The following is a 13195-nucleotide window of genomic DNA, read 5'->3' on the forward strand; positions in this document are numbered from 1 at the left end:
GAGTCATTCATGATGCAAAGGAGAATCTTAAGGCTGATGTATAACCCAGCCTTATGAGAATAAGTTTAATTGACGGGGTGAGGGGATTCATAGAATTGTTTGTGTGGGAAGGGACCTTAAAGATCATCCAGTTCCAACCCCCTGCCATGGGCAGACCAGGTTGCTCCAAGCCTCATCCAGCCTGGCCTTGGACACTCCCAGGGATGAGGCATCCACAGCTTCTCTGGGAACTTGTCCCAGTGCCTCCCCACCCTCTCTGGGAAGAATTCCTTCCTGATATCTAATCTAACCCTCCCCACTTTCAATTTAAACCCGTTACCCCTTGTCCTGTCACTACAGGCCCCTGTAAAAAGTCCCCCCAGCTTCCTTGTAGGCCCCCCAAGCTAAGACAGTTTAGTGGTGGGTATGCATGTGCTTTCTCCACTGAGAAATACCGGCTCCTTAAACGCTAGAATGAGCAAAATCAAAATCTTTTATGGCAGTTAAAATTGTTCTTACTGTTAATTATCCTGTTTACCACAGGTTAGTGTTGGCCACCCGTCTGAAGTAGATGAAATCTTCGATGCAATTTCTTACAGCAAGGGAGCCTCTGTAATCCGGATGCTGCATGACTACATTGGTGATGAGGTAATCGTTGTCAAAAGCCTAATGTAGATGGTCAAATCTTTTTACAGTTAAAAACACTGTGTAAAAAATAAATCTGTGTCCTGTATTTTGAGCACTTTTCTCCAATTTGTATTTGGGCTCTGTTTGAACTTACCTAGGACAAATAAGGTAGAGGGAAAATATGAAAGGACATAGTGATCTGAACATTCCTTGGCTGATCCTTGACTAGAAATGCAGTACAGAGGGGGGATAGAAAGGAACCCTCCGTTCTGGTGCCATTACGTATTCAATTGTGTGTTCCCAGGACTTCCGGAAAGGAATGAATTTGTATTTAACGAAGTTCCAGCAGAAGAATGCCGCTACAGGTAATGGGGGCGGTTCCCTGCTTAGGGGAAGTGATTTCTGTTGGCAAAATGTTCAGTGCTAAAGTGCTGGATTCTTAAAACTTTTTCCACCTGAGATGACTGAAACGCAAGCACATAGCTGGTTTCTGGTTCCATGCAGCGTGTCCCCTGCTCAGCCAGAGTTCAGGCTCCTCAGGGGTTCTCTGTCTCGGGAGTAGGCGGCTGAGGCAACCTGCAAGGGCTGCATTTTCCATGGATAACCGTGTCCGTGTAGCGATCTGCCTTAGGAATGGCCTATGTTGCTTTGCCATGTAAGCCTTTGGCAAGCTGCCTTCTGCATGTGTGATTCAACAGCTCAGTCTTGTCCAATCTCTCACAGCGCTCTCTTTACTGAAATCTTCTTTTGTGCATCAGGAGTGAATGTGGACGTGGAACATCATCCTCTCTCAGCCGTAAACAGCCTGAGTTGTTCGGTCAGCTCTTGTTGCCCTAATATATGAAAATACCAAGGAGAAGATTCTTCTGTTTACCATTCTGAATATTTAATACTCATATTTATTAGACCTTGTCACAGTGTGTATTGATTGCAATCGTTTTAGTGGTAAAGAAGCTTTCTCCTTCCCTCTCCGCCCCATGAGTGGTTTAAACTATTTCCTTTTTATGGCCTAGCATCCATTGCACTTTGATAAAAACAGAACCCAAAACACAAAGGGCAAACTGGAGTCAGCAAACAGCTCCCACCCCCCTGTGCCCGTACAGCATCCTTAGCTGCGTGTGGTGTGTCAGGGCTCTGGGAATCCTTAGCCAGACTTTTCTTCTGCAGAGGACCTCTGGGAAAGCCTGGAAAAAGCCAGTGGTAAACCTATTGCTGCTGTGATGAATACATGGACCAAACAGATGGGATTTCCACTCATTTATGTGAAAGCTGAACAGGTAAGTAGAACTGTGTGTTTTTCAGTGTGCGTTTTTCAGCGCTTTGGGTCAAAAGTTCTGCCTTGAACTGTCTTTTAGAATCAGATGTAGTAGTAACCAGTTATTTCAAAAATCCTCTTGGATCAGGAGGCGGTACGGTGCTTTGTTTAGTGACAAATCTGTGTCCAGGGACGCGGAGTCATTCCACAAGTGCCCCACATCATGTGCTTGCAGTTTGCTGACGTGGCGCGTTCGCTCTTTGTGTGGGTAGCGTGTGCTGGGGGGAGGGAGTCCCCTGCTCTCCCTGCCACCCGCTCTGCTTCCCACTCCACTTTAATTATGCTCACTCGGCAAGATTGCAGGGTGAGTGAGGATTTCTGGCTGGAAGCTGAAGTCAGACAACAGATTCAAATGAGAAATAGGGCACGTGTGTTTTTACAGTAACAGTGATGGGTGCATGGGGGTGAGTTTTGAGGAAGCTCCTTTTTCTGGAGGAGAATACGAGTTACTCTGTTTACAGAGAGCACGTGAATGTATTGTGATACACAGAAGCTGAGATGGGACGTTCTGATAAGTCCTCTCTTTTTCCCCTCTTTCTTTTATTGTCTTCCTCAGCAAGAAGATGACAAAGTGCTGAAGTTAGTGCAGAAGAAATTCTGTGCCAGTGGACCGTATACTGGTAAGATGAGTGCTAAGGGTGCTAAGAGCAGGAGTGGGGTGTTCGTTGCTTTTCATGCAATGGCAGCAGTTTTGTGATCAAACAGCCGCTCTGCAGAGGGTGCAGGTGTTCCTGGATTCAGGGGTTTTGCTATTTGTTAGAACTTCGGGGAAGAACTTTTCACCTCTCCTATGGGGACAGGCTGGGAGAGTTGGGGGGGTCACCCTGGAGAAGGGAAGCTCCGGGGAGACCTTAGAGCCCCTTCCAGTGCCTGGGGGGCTACAAGAAATCTGAGGGGGGACTTTTCCCAAGGGTGAGGGGTGACAGGACAAGGGGTGACGGGTTTAAACAGAAAGAGGGAGATTGAGATGAGACATCAGGAAGAAATTCTTCCTGGAGAGGGTGGGAGCACTGGGACAGGTTGCCCAGAGAAGCTGTGCATGCCCAGATCCCTGGGAGTGTCCAAGGCCAGGCTGGATGAGGCTTGGAGCAACCTGGTCTAGTGGAAGGTGTCCCTGCCCAGGGCAGGGGGTGGGACTGGGTGGGCTTTAAGGTTCCTTCCCACCCAAACCAGTCCATGACCTATGAAAATCTAAGGTTGTGTGCTGTCACACCGTGGTTTCCATGTCCTTGCATGGGGAACAGCATTCCTCTGCATTCTTTGGGTCGGTTCATTCTGATGCTTTCCTTCTGATGTCCCGCTGAAGGCCAGTGCTGCTGAGGGGCTCTGCAGGCTGCTGGGTTTACAGTAGTGCTGAAATAAAAATGCCTCGTAGGGAAGCCAGCTCTGTCTTAAGACACAGATTCCACCCACTTTCCATGCTTATGGAAACTGAAACGTTTGGCTTGAAAGGTGATTTACAGACTCTTGGTTTTTAACTGTAGAACTGCCGTTTGCCTTGTGCCTTTTTAGATATAAATGGAAGTAGGCATGCTCAGACTGCTGCTGAAATTTTTTTGAATGTCAGGCAGAGTTTCTCAATGTTGTCTGCATAATTTCTTTTTTTCCTGAGGCCTTTTTATTGTTTCTTGTTTTAGGAGAGGATTTCCCCATGTGGATGGTCCCCATAAGTATTTGTACAAGTGATGACCCCACCTGTGCCAAAATGCAAATACTGATGGACAAACCAGAGCTCACCTTGGTTTTGAAAGACATCAAACCCGATCAGTGGGTGAAGGTGAGTTGTCACAGAGGGGAACATATTACTGGGAATAAGTTTGATTGTCACTGGAGTGTTCCCTTGCATTTCATTTTCCTCTTCTCTTGGGTTTTTGGTTTTTTTCCCCCTTTGCAATCTTGTATTTCTTATGGAGGGGGCTCTGTGCTGCTGTTGAGTATCAGCTCCTCTCTATAACTTTGCTTCATGTGGTCTAGACAATGCAAACTTGAACCTTTTAGGAGTCCGAGCCCAGAAAAAGTGTGCGATTAGAGGCAGCTTTTGAGTTGGAATGTGTTGGCTTTTTTGGTATCCAATGGCAACTGCAGCTTAGTCCATCCTGAGCAAGAACAGTCCCGTTTATCCTTCATTAGTGTGAAGGTTTTCTACTGGCTATTGCCAGACAAGTACCAATCTGCAAGTGAAAAAATTCACTGTTGCGGCCTCCTGCAGACACCAGTCAAACTGACTTTAAACACTGGAAGGCAGCAACTGGCTGGGACTGTTGCTGTGCTGAGGTTGCAGAGTAATTGTTTCTAAGCTGGAACTGCTCTGAGAGGTGGCTGCATGAAATAACATTAAGGGTTAGTCTCTTTTTTTTAAAAAAATCATTGTTCAAACCTTCCTTTTTAAGTAACACGGGCATCCCAGCTGTCAGGCCTGCATGTTCCCTTCAATCGCCACGTCTGTCTGGGTCCTCGAGGTAATAGAGAGGGGCACGAAACAAATGAACAGCTCTGAAAGCACCCAGTCTGAGTGAGGGTCAGGTTTGGGATTTGTGCCTGAGAAGGCAACAATCCAGCTCGGTCTGTGGTGAATTTGCTGGCTGCACAGGCTGGGAGGTTTTCAGTCGGTGCTGTGGTCCTGAGCACTGACGGTTGGGCTGACCAGAGCCAGAGCAGCAGCGATGAGGGGACTCCCTGTGTTTATGCCACGTACTGTCCGACCAACCACAGTCTCTGACCACCTACCCTACACACGAGTAGGTAGCAGTGTGTAGCCAGTGCGCTTCAGGCTTCCTGACCGTGACTTGCTGTTACACCGGGCAGGGGGCTTGCCCTCCTTTCCCAAGAAAATGGTTCTCTGCCAAAATCCAATGGAGCAGGCTGTGGGAGGGAGGTTAGACAAGACCTAGCACCTGCAGTCTCCTGCATTTTATCTTCCCAGAGCATGGCTACCCTTACTTCAGTTAGGAGTTACCCCTAGAAGAGAAGCTTCTCTTTTCTCACGCTCCTAGTTTCAGCTCTAGCCGTGTCGGCTCGCTCTCGTCTTCTGAGCCTGAGTATTTCTTCTTTAATCCTAAATCCTCCTCCCTCACTTATGACTTGGTTTTTCTTTTTATTTAAAAGCTAGTGACTTCTCCGGGCTGTGACGCTTTGAGAGCTTTTTAGAAGTTCAAAAATAAAAAAGCATTTCCTTATTTGTTCCTTAATTTTTTTACCCTTTTGGTACATTTCAGTTGAACCTTGGAACGGTAGGGTTTTACCGTACTCAGTATAGCCCTGACATGCTGGAGAGCTTAATACCAGCAATCAAGGACCTCTCCCTACCCCCTGTGGACAGGCTTGGCCTGCAGAACGATCTTTTCTCTCTGGTAAGCAAGCCTGCGCTGTTCGGTCTGTAACAAAGGCTGCAGTAACTGCAGCAATGCAGCCTGAAGGGTCAGTCTCCGTTCCTGGAGGCAGAGTGCCTTTGGGATCACTGTACACTTCCCAAGGGCAGGGAGTGACAGGACAAGGGGTGACGGGTTTAAACTCAGGGAGACTGAGATGGGACATCAGGCAGGAATTCTTCCCACAGAGGGTGGGAGCACTGGGACAGGTTCCCAGAGAAGCTGTGGATGCCCCAGCCCTGGGAGTGCCCAAGGCCAGGCTGGATGAGGCTTGGAGCAACCTGGTCTAGTGGAAGGTGTCCCTGCCCATGGCAGGGGGTGGGACTGGGTGGGCTTTAAGGTCCCTTCCCACTTAAACCGTTCTGTAATTCTATACATCTATACATTAATTATTCTATACATTAATTAGCGTGACGAATTGTAACTTGTATTACAGGCCTTAAACCCTATGGAAGCAGTCTGTCTGTAACGCCTGTTGCACTCTTCTCTGTAGGGGTGTGGTGTACTGTAGGTTTTTTTTACACAGTTAAGTGTTTTGAGAACTTGCTTTCTTTTAACTCATCAAAATAAGGATATTGTAATGATCTCCTCAATGACTTTATCAAATACTACTCAGTTTATTATTAAATTAGTTACTGTACTCTGTATTTCAGATTGCACTTTGTTATTCTTGCTAATCGAGTATATGAAAACGTGTAAAAATGAGGGTTTGATACCCTGCCTCTCTGGCTTCAAGCCTATAACTCTTCTCATGGCTTCGTTGAAGGGCTTTGAAATTGTAGCCTGAGCAATTTCCCAAATATTACAAGACTAACAGGACCAAACTGTTGAGCAAATAGACGATAGTCCTGCGTGTGTGTACACTCCTGTTTCGATTTCAGCGTTAATCATGTTTTTATCGTTAGTGACTGTAGCTTAGATAATAAAAATTGATTGTCACTTCTTTTCCAGTACCATAAATTACTGGTCTGGTTCCAGATTAACAAAAACCTGAGCAGTCTGGGTGGAGATACCTAGTGTAGGTATTACTGACTGCGCTGAGCACGGAAGTGTTTTCCTGACGCCGTGAAGCAGTCAATCTAAAGCTTTCCTGGCAGAGGTGGAAAGGCAGGACTTCTACTAATTCATGGGAAGCAGGAAGCAAAAACTCTCTATTTAGTGAAATCTCCGAATCTTTACAGTTTTCAGTTAAAATAAGATTTTGGTGGGTGTAGTATCTGGCTGAGAATGACTCCGGGGGTTTGCTTTTTCTTGCCAGCATTGCTGCAGTTTTGTTAAGCCGCTTAATCTCCTTCTTTCTCACTCTCGGAATGTGCTTATAGTTAGGCAGCTGCCTCCTGGTGAAGGGCTTACCTGCGTGTAAAACGCAGCGTGTGCCCTCAGCAGGCAGCTGCGGTGCTCTGACTCGTGTTAACTCCCCCTGCCAGCACCCCACAGCAGGGAAAACAGAGTTTATGTCCAAACGGAATGGGGACGACTGTAAAAATAACGCGGTGAGCTGTTAAATGTCTTTACTTCTGTTGGGAAGTAAGGTTAATCTGTGGTTTTTTTTCCCCTTTCCCAGGCCCGAGCTGGAATCATTAGCACTGTAGAGGTTCTAAAAGTCATGGAAGCTTTTGTGAATGAGCCCAATTATACTGTGTGGAGCGACCTCAGCTGTAACCTGGGGATCCTCTCAACTCTCTTGTCCCACACAGACTTCTATGACGAAATCCAGGTGTTTGTGAAAGACGTCTTTTCCCCAATAGGCGAGAGACTGGGATGGGACCCCAAACCTGGAGAGGGTAGGAGACTTCTGCTGTGAAATCCGGTGTGGCTTTGGAGAAACTCGTGTGTAAACCAAGCCATGGGGATTTTGGGAGAGAAGGGAGGAAGAGGGGTCTGAAGTAGGCAATCAGGGGTATTTTTATACATCAAACCAGACACAAACCCCCAGAACAACCCTCTGTTATCAAGCACAAGTTAAAATGGCAAAGCTTTTCCCTACCTGGTCAGTGACTGAGAGAAATTCTCTGCTCTAGCTTTGCATCTGTTGGAGTGCACGGAACATAGTAGGCTACGGATGGAAAGCCACGTACGTGCATGTTTACCTGCCCTAGTCAGACCTGTTGTAGAAGCAAGTGGTGAATATTACTGACTCTGCTCAGGTTACAGGCCTAGCCTGTTGTATTTGGGCTGGAATCATCTTCTCCTGGCCCTTCTGCCCTAAAAAAAATTTAATGTATTCTCCAGTTGGCACCAAGGATTGTGAGAAAAGGCCTAATTTCTTGAGATATCCGCAAGTGTGTGGAAGGGTTGTTACACAGCTCTGCCCTGATCGCTCTAGCTAGAAGAACACTTAATTGCTGAATTGTGTCTCCAAATATTTTTTTTTTCCCCTCCTGCTCACTCATTAGGTCACCTAGATGCCCTCCTGAGAGGTCTGGTCTTGGGAAAACTAGGAAAAGCTGGGCACAAGGCAACATTAGAAGAAGCCCGACGTCGATTTAAGGACCATGTGGAAGGAAAACATATTCTGTCGGCTGATCTGAGGAGTCCTGTAGGTTACTGTAAATTTTGGTTCCCAAAAGAGTGTCCCCTCTCACTCAGCACTGTGTGCACTGAACTCTTTTATTTCCAAGAATAGGGAGGCTAGAGGAAACCAGTGTCAAGGTTTGAGAACAACTGGTTTTGGCAGATGTGGTGGGAGCTTGGATAAGTCCAGTTAGGAAGAAAATTATACTGGGGAGCATGGTACAAACACCCCTGTGTTTCTTGAATCAAGTAAGCTTCATCTGTTGTGGCCGATAATGATGACTGATAAGCTCAGCTGTACCCACATTAACTGCCACGGTACAACTCTGGTCTCTAGACAGTGGTGGTTTTGGGGGTTTGAAGACTATTCAAGTGCAGTGCCGAACCTGAGCGGAGTTGATCCATCCGTGAGCAGCCTGCAGGTTTAAAAGCACTGTGGTGAACTGCAGGGCCGGTGGGAGAGCTCTGCAGGCGTCAGCTCGGCGTTGCAGGGCGCAGAGCCTGACCGTGGCGCGTGTGGATGCAGCGTACGTGAAGTACGAGCCAGGGTGGGGTACAAAGATCCCTTGTTCTGGTGTTTTGCTGCGGTTGAGATTGCCAAAATTATGCTGAAACTGAGGAAGAGGTAAAGGAGTTGATGTATCCTTAAAATCCAGTCCTAAACATAAGAGGGATCGGTGCTGGTATCTTCTCGATTGGTTTGCTTGTCTGAAATTGAACCCGAATATGTAGAAACTGGTTGTTGCGCTTCTCAAAGTGCAATTTCTGAAGGGCCTGCCTTGTTTGTGCTCTCTCCTAGGTGTATGTAACTATTTTGAAGCATGGAGATAGTACAACTTTAGACACTATGCTGAAGGTGGGTGCACGCTTGTTCACGCTGCCAGCTTATGCAATGAAAAGCTAAATATTCCACCCTACGGAGGCCCTCGGGGATGTACTTATCTGCGTACAGGCTCCGTGCGATCCCTCACCCGTGATGCGAGCACGAGGGCGTGCCATGGTCCGGGCGTAGTGTGGAATTGCCATCTAGTGGATTGATGCGTTTGTCACTGGAGGATTATTTTTCTTCCTTGGAGGCTCAGTCCTACTTGACCTTATAACAGCAGTGGTGAAGACGCTCCGAGGGCTGGAGCCCCTCTGCCATGGGGACAGGCTGGGGGAGTTGGGGGGTTCAGCCTGGAGAAGGGAAGCTCCGGGGAGACCTTAGAGCACCTTCCAGTGCCTGGGGGGCTGCAAGGAAGCTGGGGGGGACTTTTTCCAAGGGCAGGGAGTGACAGGACAAGGGGTAACAGGTTTAAATTGAAAGTGGGGAGGTTTAGGTTGGATATTAGGAAGGAATTCTTCCCGCAGAGGGTGGGGAGGCACTGAGACAGGTTGCCCAGAGAAGCTGTGGATGCCCCATCCCTGGAAGTGTCCAAGGCCAGGCTGGATGAGGCTTGGAGCAACCTGGTCTAGTGGAAGGTGTCCCTGCCCATGGCAGGGGGTGGGACTGGGTGGGCTTTGAGGTCCCTCCCCACCCAAACCATTCTGGGATTCTATGGTACTCGCTGCTGATGTGTGTAACGAGGTCCGTAATGCAGATGGCTGCCAGATGATTCATGAGCAAGTTCCACTGGTCACTTACTAGGCTGGAGGACCGATCTAGCAGCCGTAGCACGTGCAGCGAGTTCAGTAATGCCAGGTAAGAACTCGGCCTCTGGTACCTCGCAGTAACGTTATTCACTTCGTTTTTGAAGCTTCACAAGCAAGCAGACATGCAGGAGGAGAAGAACCGAATCGAACGAGTTCTTGGAGCCATCTCTCAACCAGAACTGATTCAAAAAGTTCTCACCTTTGCACTTTCAGTAAGTTACCGGGAAAGTTGCTGCTTCTTTATCTCCCAAGAGCGACAGGCGCATTCCGCGCGCTGGCTGACACAGCACCGTGCGCTTCGAACGCGCTAGAGTAGGAGGTGGAGTCTTAATTAAATATTTGAGGTCTATCTTAAAGGCTTTTTTGGGGGGAGAAAAAAGCGGTTGTTGACAGATTCAGCATAGAAATGCATAAAGCCAGCGTGCTGCAGCTGCTGAGACAGCCTTGAATACTTGTCTCCGTTTCCATCTTCAGGAAGAGGTACGTCCCCAGGACACGGTATCTGTTATTGGTGGAGTAGCTGGAGGCAGCAAGCAGGGGAGGAAAGCTGCTTGGAAATTTGTAAGGGACAACTGGGAGGAACTTTATAATCGATACCAAGGTGGATTCTTAATATCCAGACTAATAAAGGTAGGTGCAGCCGTGAGCCAAGTCCTGTTCACATACGTGACCAAGACTAAGCTGTTGCCTCTGAAATGCTAAACGCTCACCCTCTTAAACTTTTTTTCCCCTTCAGCTAACAGTGGATGGATTTGCAAATGATAAAATGGCTGCAGAAGTTAAGGTAAGCAATTTTAATTAATTCAGCGATGAACTAAGTCTGCGATGAGCATCACGTGCTCTAGACTGTAGGCACCCGCTGGGCGGTTTTTGAACTGTGGCTCTGCCCATTTTGACTGTTCCCTAGTCCCCGACTCACACTGCTCTAGCTTGAGTTATTGTATTGTAATGTCTTAAACTAGCTTTTTCACAAAGTAATATCCAGCTTCTAGTCATTTCTATGTCATTAGCTTCAACTTTTCATAAAATCCAGCGCAATGTGGCTGGCAGTGGTGTTGAGACGCCCCAAAAGACAACCTTTAGAGCGAATCCTGGCAAAATCCGTACTTGTTACAACTTCCATAGGAAGCTGAGGCTCACACCACCGCTCTGTCCCTCCCCAGACGGATCTGGCACGCTTGCAGCTGGCTGCGTTGGCACCCAGGGACTCCCTGGCAGCCCTAACACGGCAGGAATTGGCTAAATTCCGTACTCTAGGTCCAAGCTTCCTGCGGGCGTTGTGCTGTCTGCTAGGAGCGAGGCCTTACACAAGGCGGGTGGGTTGTTTGCAGCATCTGCCGTGACGCCGGTGGCTCGAGGCGATGGGATTTCATTGCCGGGCTCAAGCATGCCCTTGGATTTGGGAGCGTAGCCGCTGGTCTTGGTAGCGTGTCAAAAATGCCTGTAGGTTTTGTTAATTGCTCCTTGCCCACACTTTTACAGGGACTCCTTCTTGGAAGAAGAAACTTAAATAATTCTAAAAGATATGGTCCTTAATCATTTTCCCGTTAGGAAAACGCTCAGGAGAATTTCTTATTTCAAATACATGCTGAGCCACGAGCTCTGTCTATCGTTTTCTATCATCTAATGATCCCTTCTTAGAAAAGAGTTACCTGCACAAGTGGTTTTACAGAGAAATCTTGCACTGTAGTTCATTTTTTTTTAATAAGGAACGCTTTCCAAAACATTTACTGGAACAGTCATCCGTAAGTAAATCATAACCACTTTCCAGGAGAACTTCCTGAGGCAGGACACCTGGCTTCGAGCTGGCGTACTTCCCGTGTCCGAGTCTCACTGTCACTTCGCAGCGTGAGGTGACCTGCTGGCGTGAAGACGGGGGAGACTCCCGGCCACGCCGCCGGATTATTCCACCCTTGAACAGATCGTAAAGTGCAAAGTCACAGCAGCCTCTGGCGCAGTGGCTTCAGCTGTTTGCAGGGGATCGATATTGTTGATTCTGGAGGAAGAAATGTGAAGAATATTCAGCGAAACTCAAGTGCTGCTGGTGCTCGGAGGTCATTGTGCAGCTTGGAAAGAGGCCTAGGTGGAGTGCTAAGGAATCTGAGACCTAGAGAAATGCTTTTGCAAAACGGCCTTGGGCTGCTGTTATGTGTTCTTCCCAGTATCCCGAAATACACACTGGACTCGCTGCTCTTTTCTTGCTTCCCCCTGAGAGACGGAATCCATCTCCTTGAGTGCTGCTTGCTGGCCCTGGCAGCAAGGACAAGACAGGACGGGGGGCAGTGGTTGGGCCGGTTCGGGGCAGCACGGCTTTCCTTCCGCAGAGGAATGGAGGCACGTTGCTGTTCCCACTCTGTACTTGGGGTTGCACAGCTCGCAGACTCGGCAAGCGAGTTTTCCAGGGTCTGGGATGTGGGTGGGAGGATGAGCTGTAGTCAGACAAGGAGCATTAGGGATGCCCCATCCCTGGAAGTGTCCAAGGCCAGGCTGGATGAGGCTTGGAGCAACCTGGTCTAGTGCAAGGTGTCCCTGCCCATGGCAGGGGGGTTGGAACTGGATGATCTTTAAGGTCCCTTCAACCCAAACCAGTCTGGGATTCTGTAGTTCACCAAAGCGTTTCTGTATAACCCAGGGGATTTGGCGACTCGTCTGTGCCGCTTTACGCCCTTACGGATGGTTGTGTGCTTTCTGTACAGGCCTTCTTTGAGAGCCACCCAGCTCCATCGGCAGAACGCACTGTCCAGCAGTGCTGCGAAAATATTCTGCTGAACGCGGCTTGGCTGAAGCGGGACGCCGAGAACATCCACCAGTATTTCCTGCAGCGCAAGGCCCCGCCGGCCCTGGTGTGAATCCGTGCATGCCGCCGCTGCAGTCCTGCTGCCGCCTCATGGGGAGAGGGAGGAGCTACCCAACAGCTGATTCATATGCCAAGAATTTGGAGTCCTTTTTCTCAAACCAATGGGGATTGGACAATGAATGTAGTTAACTGGTTCCTGCTCACACTCCAGATTGAAATTCTATTAAAATTATCAGCAATTCAGCAAAAAGAAAAGAGAGAAAAATCTGTAAATATGATAGTAATAAAATAGAGCATAACAAAACTGTGAAACTTCCTCAAGCCTTGTCAGTGGTTAAAATATTTAACACCCCCCTCCTGACACTCTTATTGACAGATGTTCTGTTTTTTACACCCCTCCTCCCCTAAAAAAAAAGGAAACCAGTGGTTTCGAGGTCAGTGGAATTTTGTGGAGAGTCTGGGGCAGGAATGGGTTAATGCCTCGTGTGGAACAGGTCGCTCGGAAAGGCAGGTGGCTGGTATAACCTAGAGTCTGTGCATCATCCTCAGCGCAAGGTTGTGGGGAGATGTTCCTGCAAATCCCCCACCCCCCCAATCCAAGGATATAGTAGGTTTCCCTCCCTTTTGTGTTACCTCTCGGCAAACAAAAAATGTTCTGTTGCTCTTCGGTTTTTCTCCTTGGTTCCACTTGCTGATGTCCTTCTTGGAGATGACGGGATCGTGAGGAAACATCTTTCATAGCCACATTAAATAAGAGAAAGATCCGCGCAATTTCTTTCTGTTCCTTCACTAAGTCGTACTGCATGCAGAGGAGGGGCCCCTGCCAGGCGACTGCCTCTCCTGGCCGCTGTTAGGGCAGGGCTCTTCTCTTCCAGACACCGGTACTTGTCTAAAAGATCCAGCTCGTTCGACCTCCTCCTGGCCGTAGCAAACACTAGCTTCTTCGTTCCTTTCTGTGATGTT

General features: G+C 48.2%; 1 protein-coding gene across 1 annotated transcript in view; it reads left to right on the plus strand.

Moving 5' to 3' along the window:
- NPEPPS (aminopeptidase puromycin sensitive) overlaps positions 1–12607 on the plus strand; it is a gene marked incomplete at its 5' end in the record, with an annotated part of 31973 nt that extends 19366 nt beyond the window's left edge. The window contains 13 exons of the mRNA XM_010160645.1: positions 523–627; positions 911–971; positions 1774–1883; positions 2478–2541; positions 3559–3698; positions 5137–5271; positions 6854–7073; positions 7686–7828; positions 8603–8659; positions 9540–9647; positions 9910–10065; positions 10172–10219; positions 12132–12607. Coding sequence (XP_010158947.1) covers positions 523–627; positions 911–971; positions 1774–1883; positions 2478–2541; positions 3559–3698; positions 5137–5271; positions 6854–7073; positions 7686–7828; positions 8603–8659; positions 9540–9647; positions 9910–10065; positions 10172–10219; positions 12132–12284 — 1500 coding nt within the window. The remainder of the gene's footprint in view (positions 1–522; positions 628–910; positions 972–1773; positions 1884–2477; positions 2542–3558; positions 3699–5136; positions 5272–6853; positions 7074–7685; positions 7829–8602; positions 8660–9539; positions 9648–9909; positions 10066–10171; positions 10220–12131) is intronic.
- Positions 12608–13195: the final 588 nt, after the last annotated feature.

This window comes from Eurypyga helias, unplaced genomic scaffold, assembly GCF_000690775.1.
Source record: "Eurypyga helias isolate BGI_N326 unplaced genomic scaffold, ASM69077v1 scaffold7391, whole genome shotgun sequence".
Lineage (NCBI taxonomy): Eukaryota > Metazoa > Chordata > Aves > Eurypygiformes > Eurypygidae > Eurypyga > Eurypyga helias.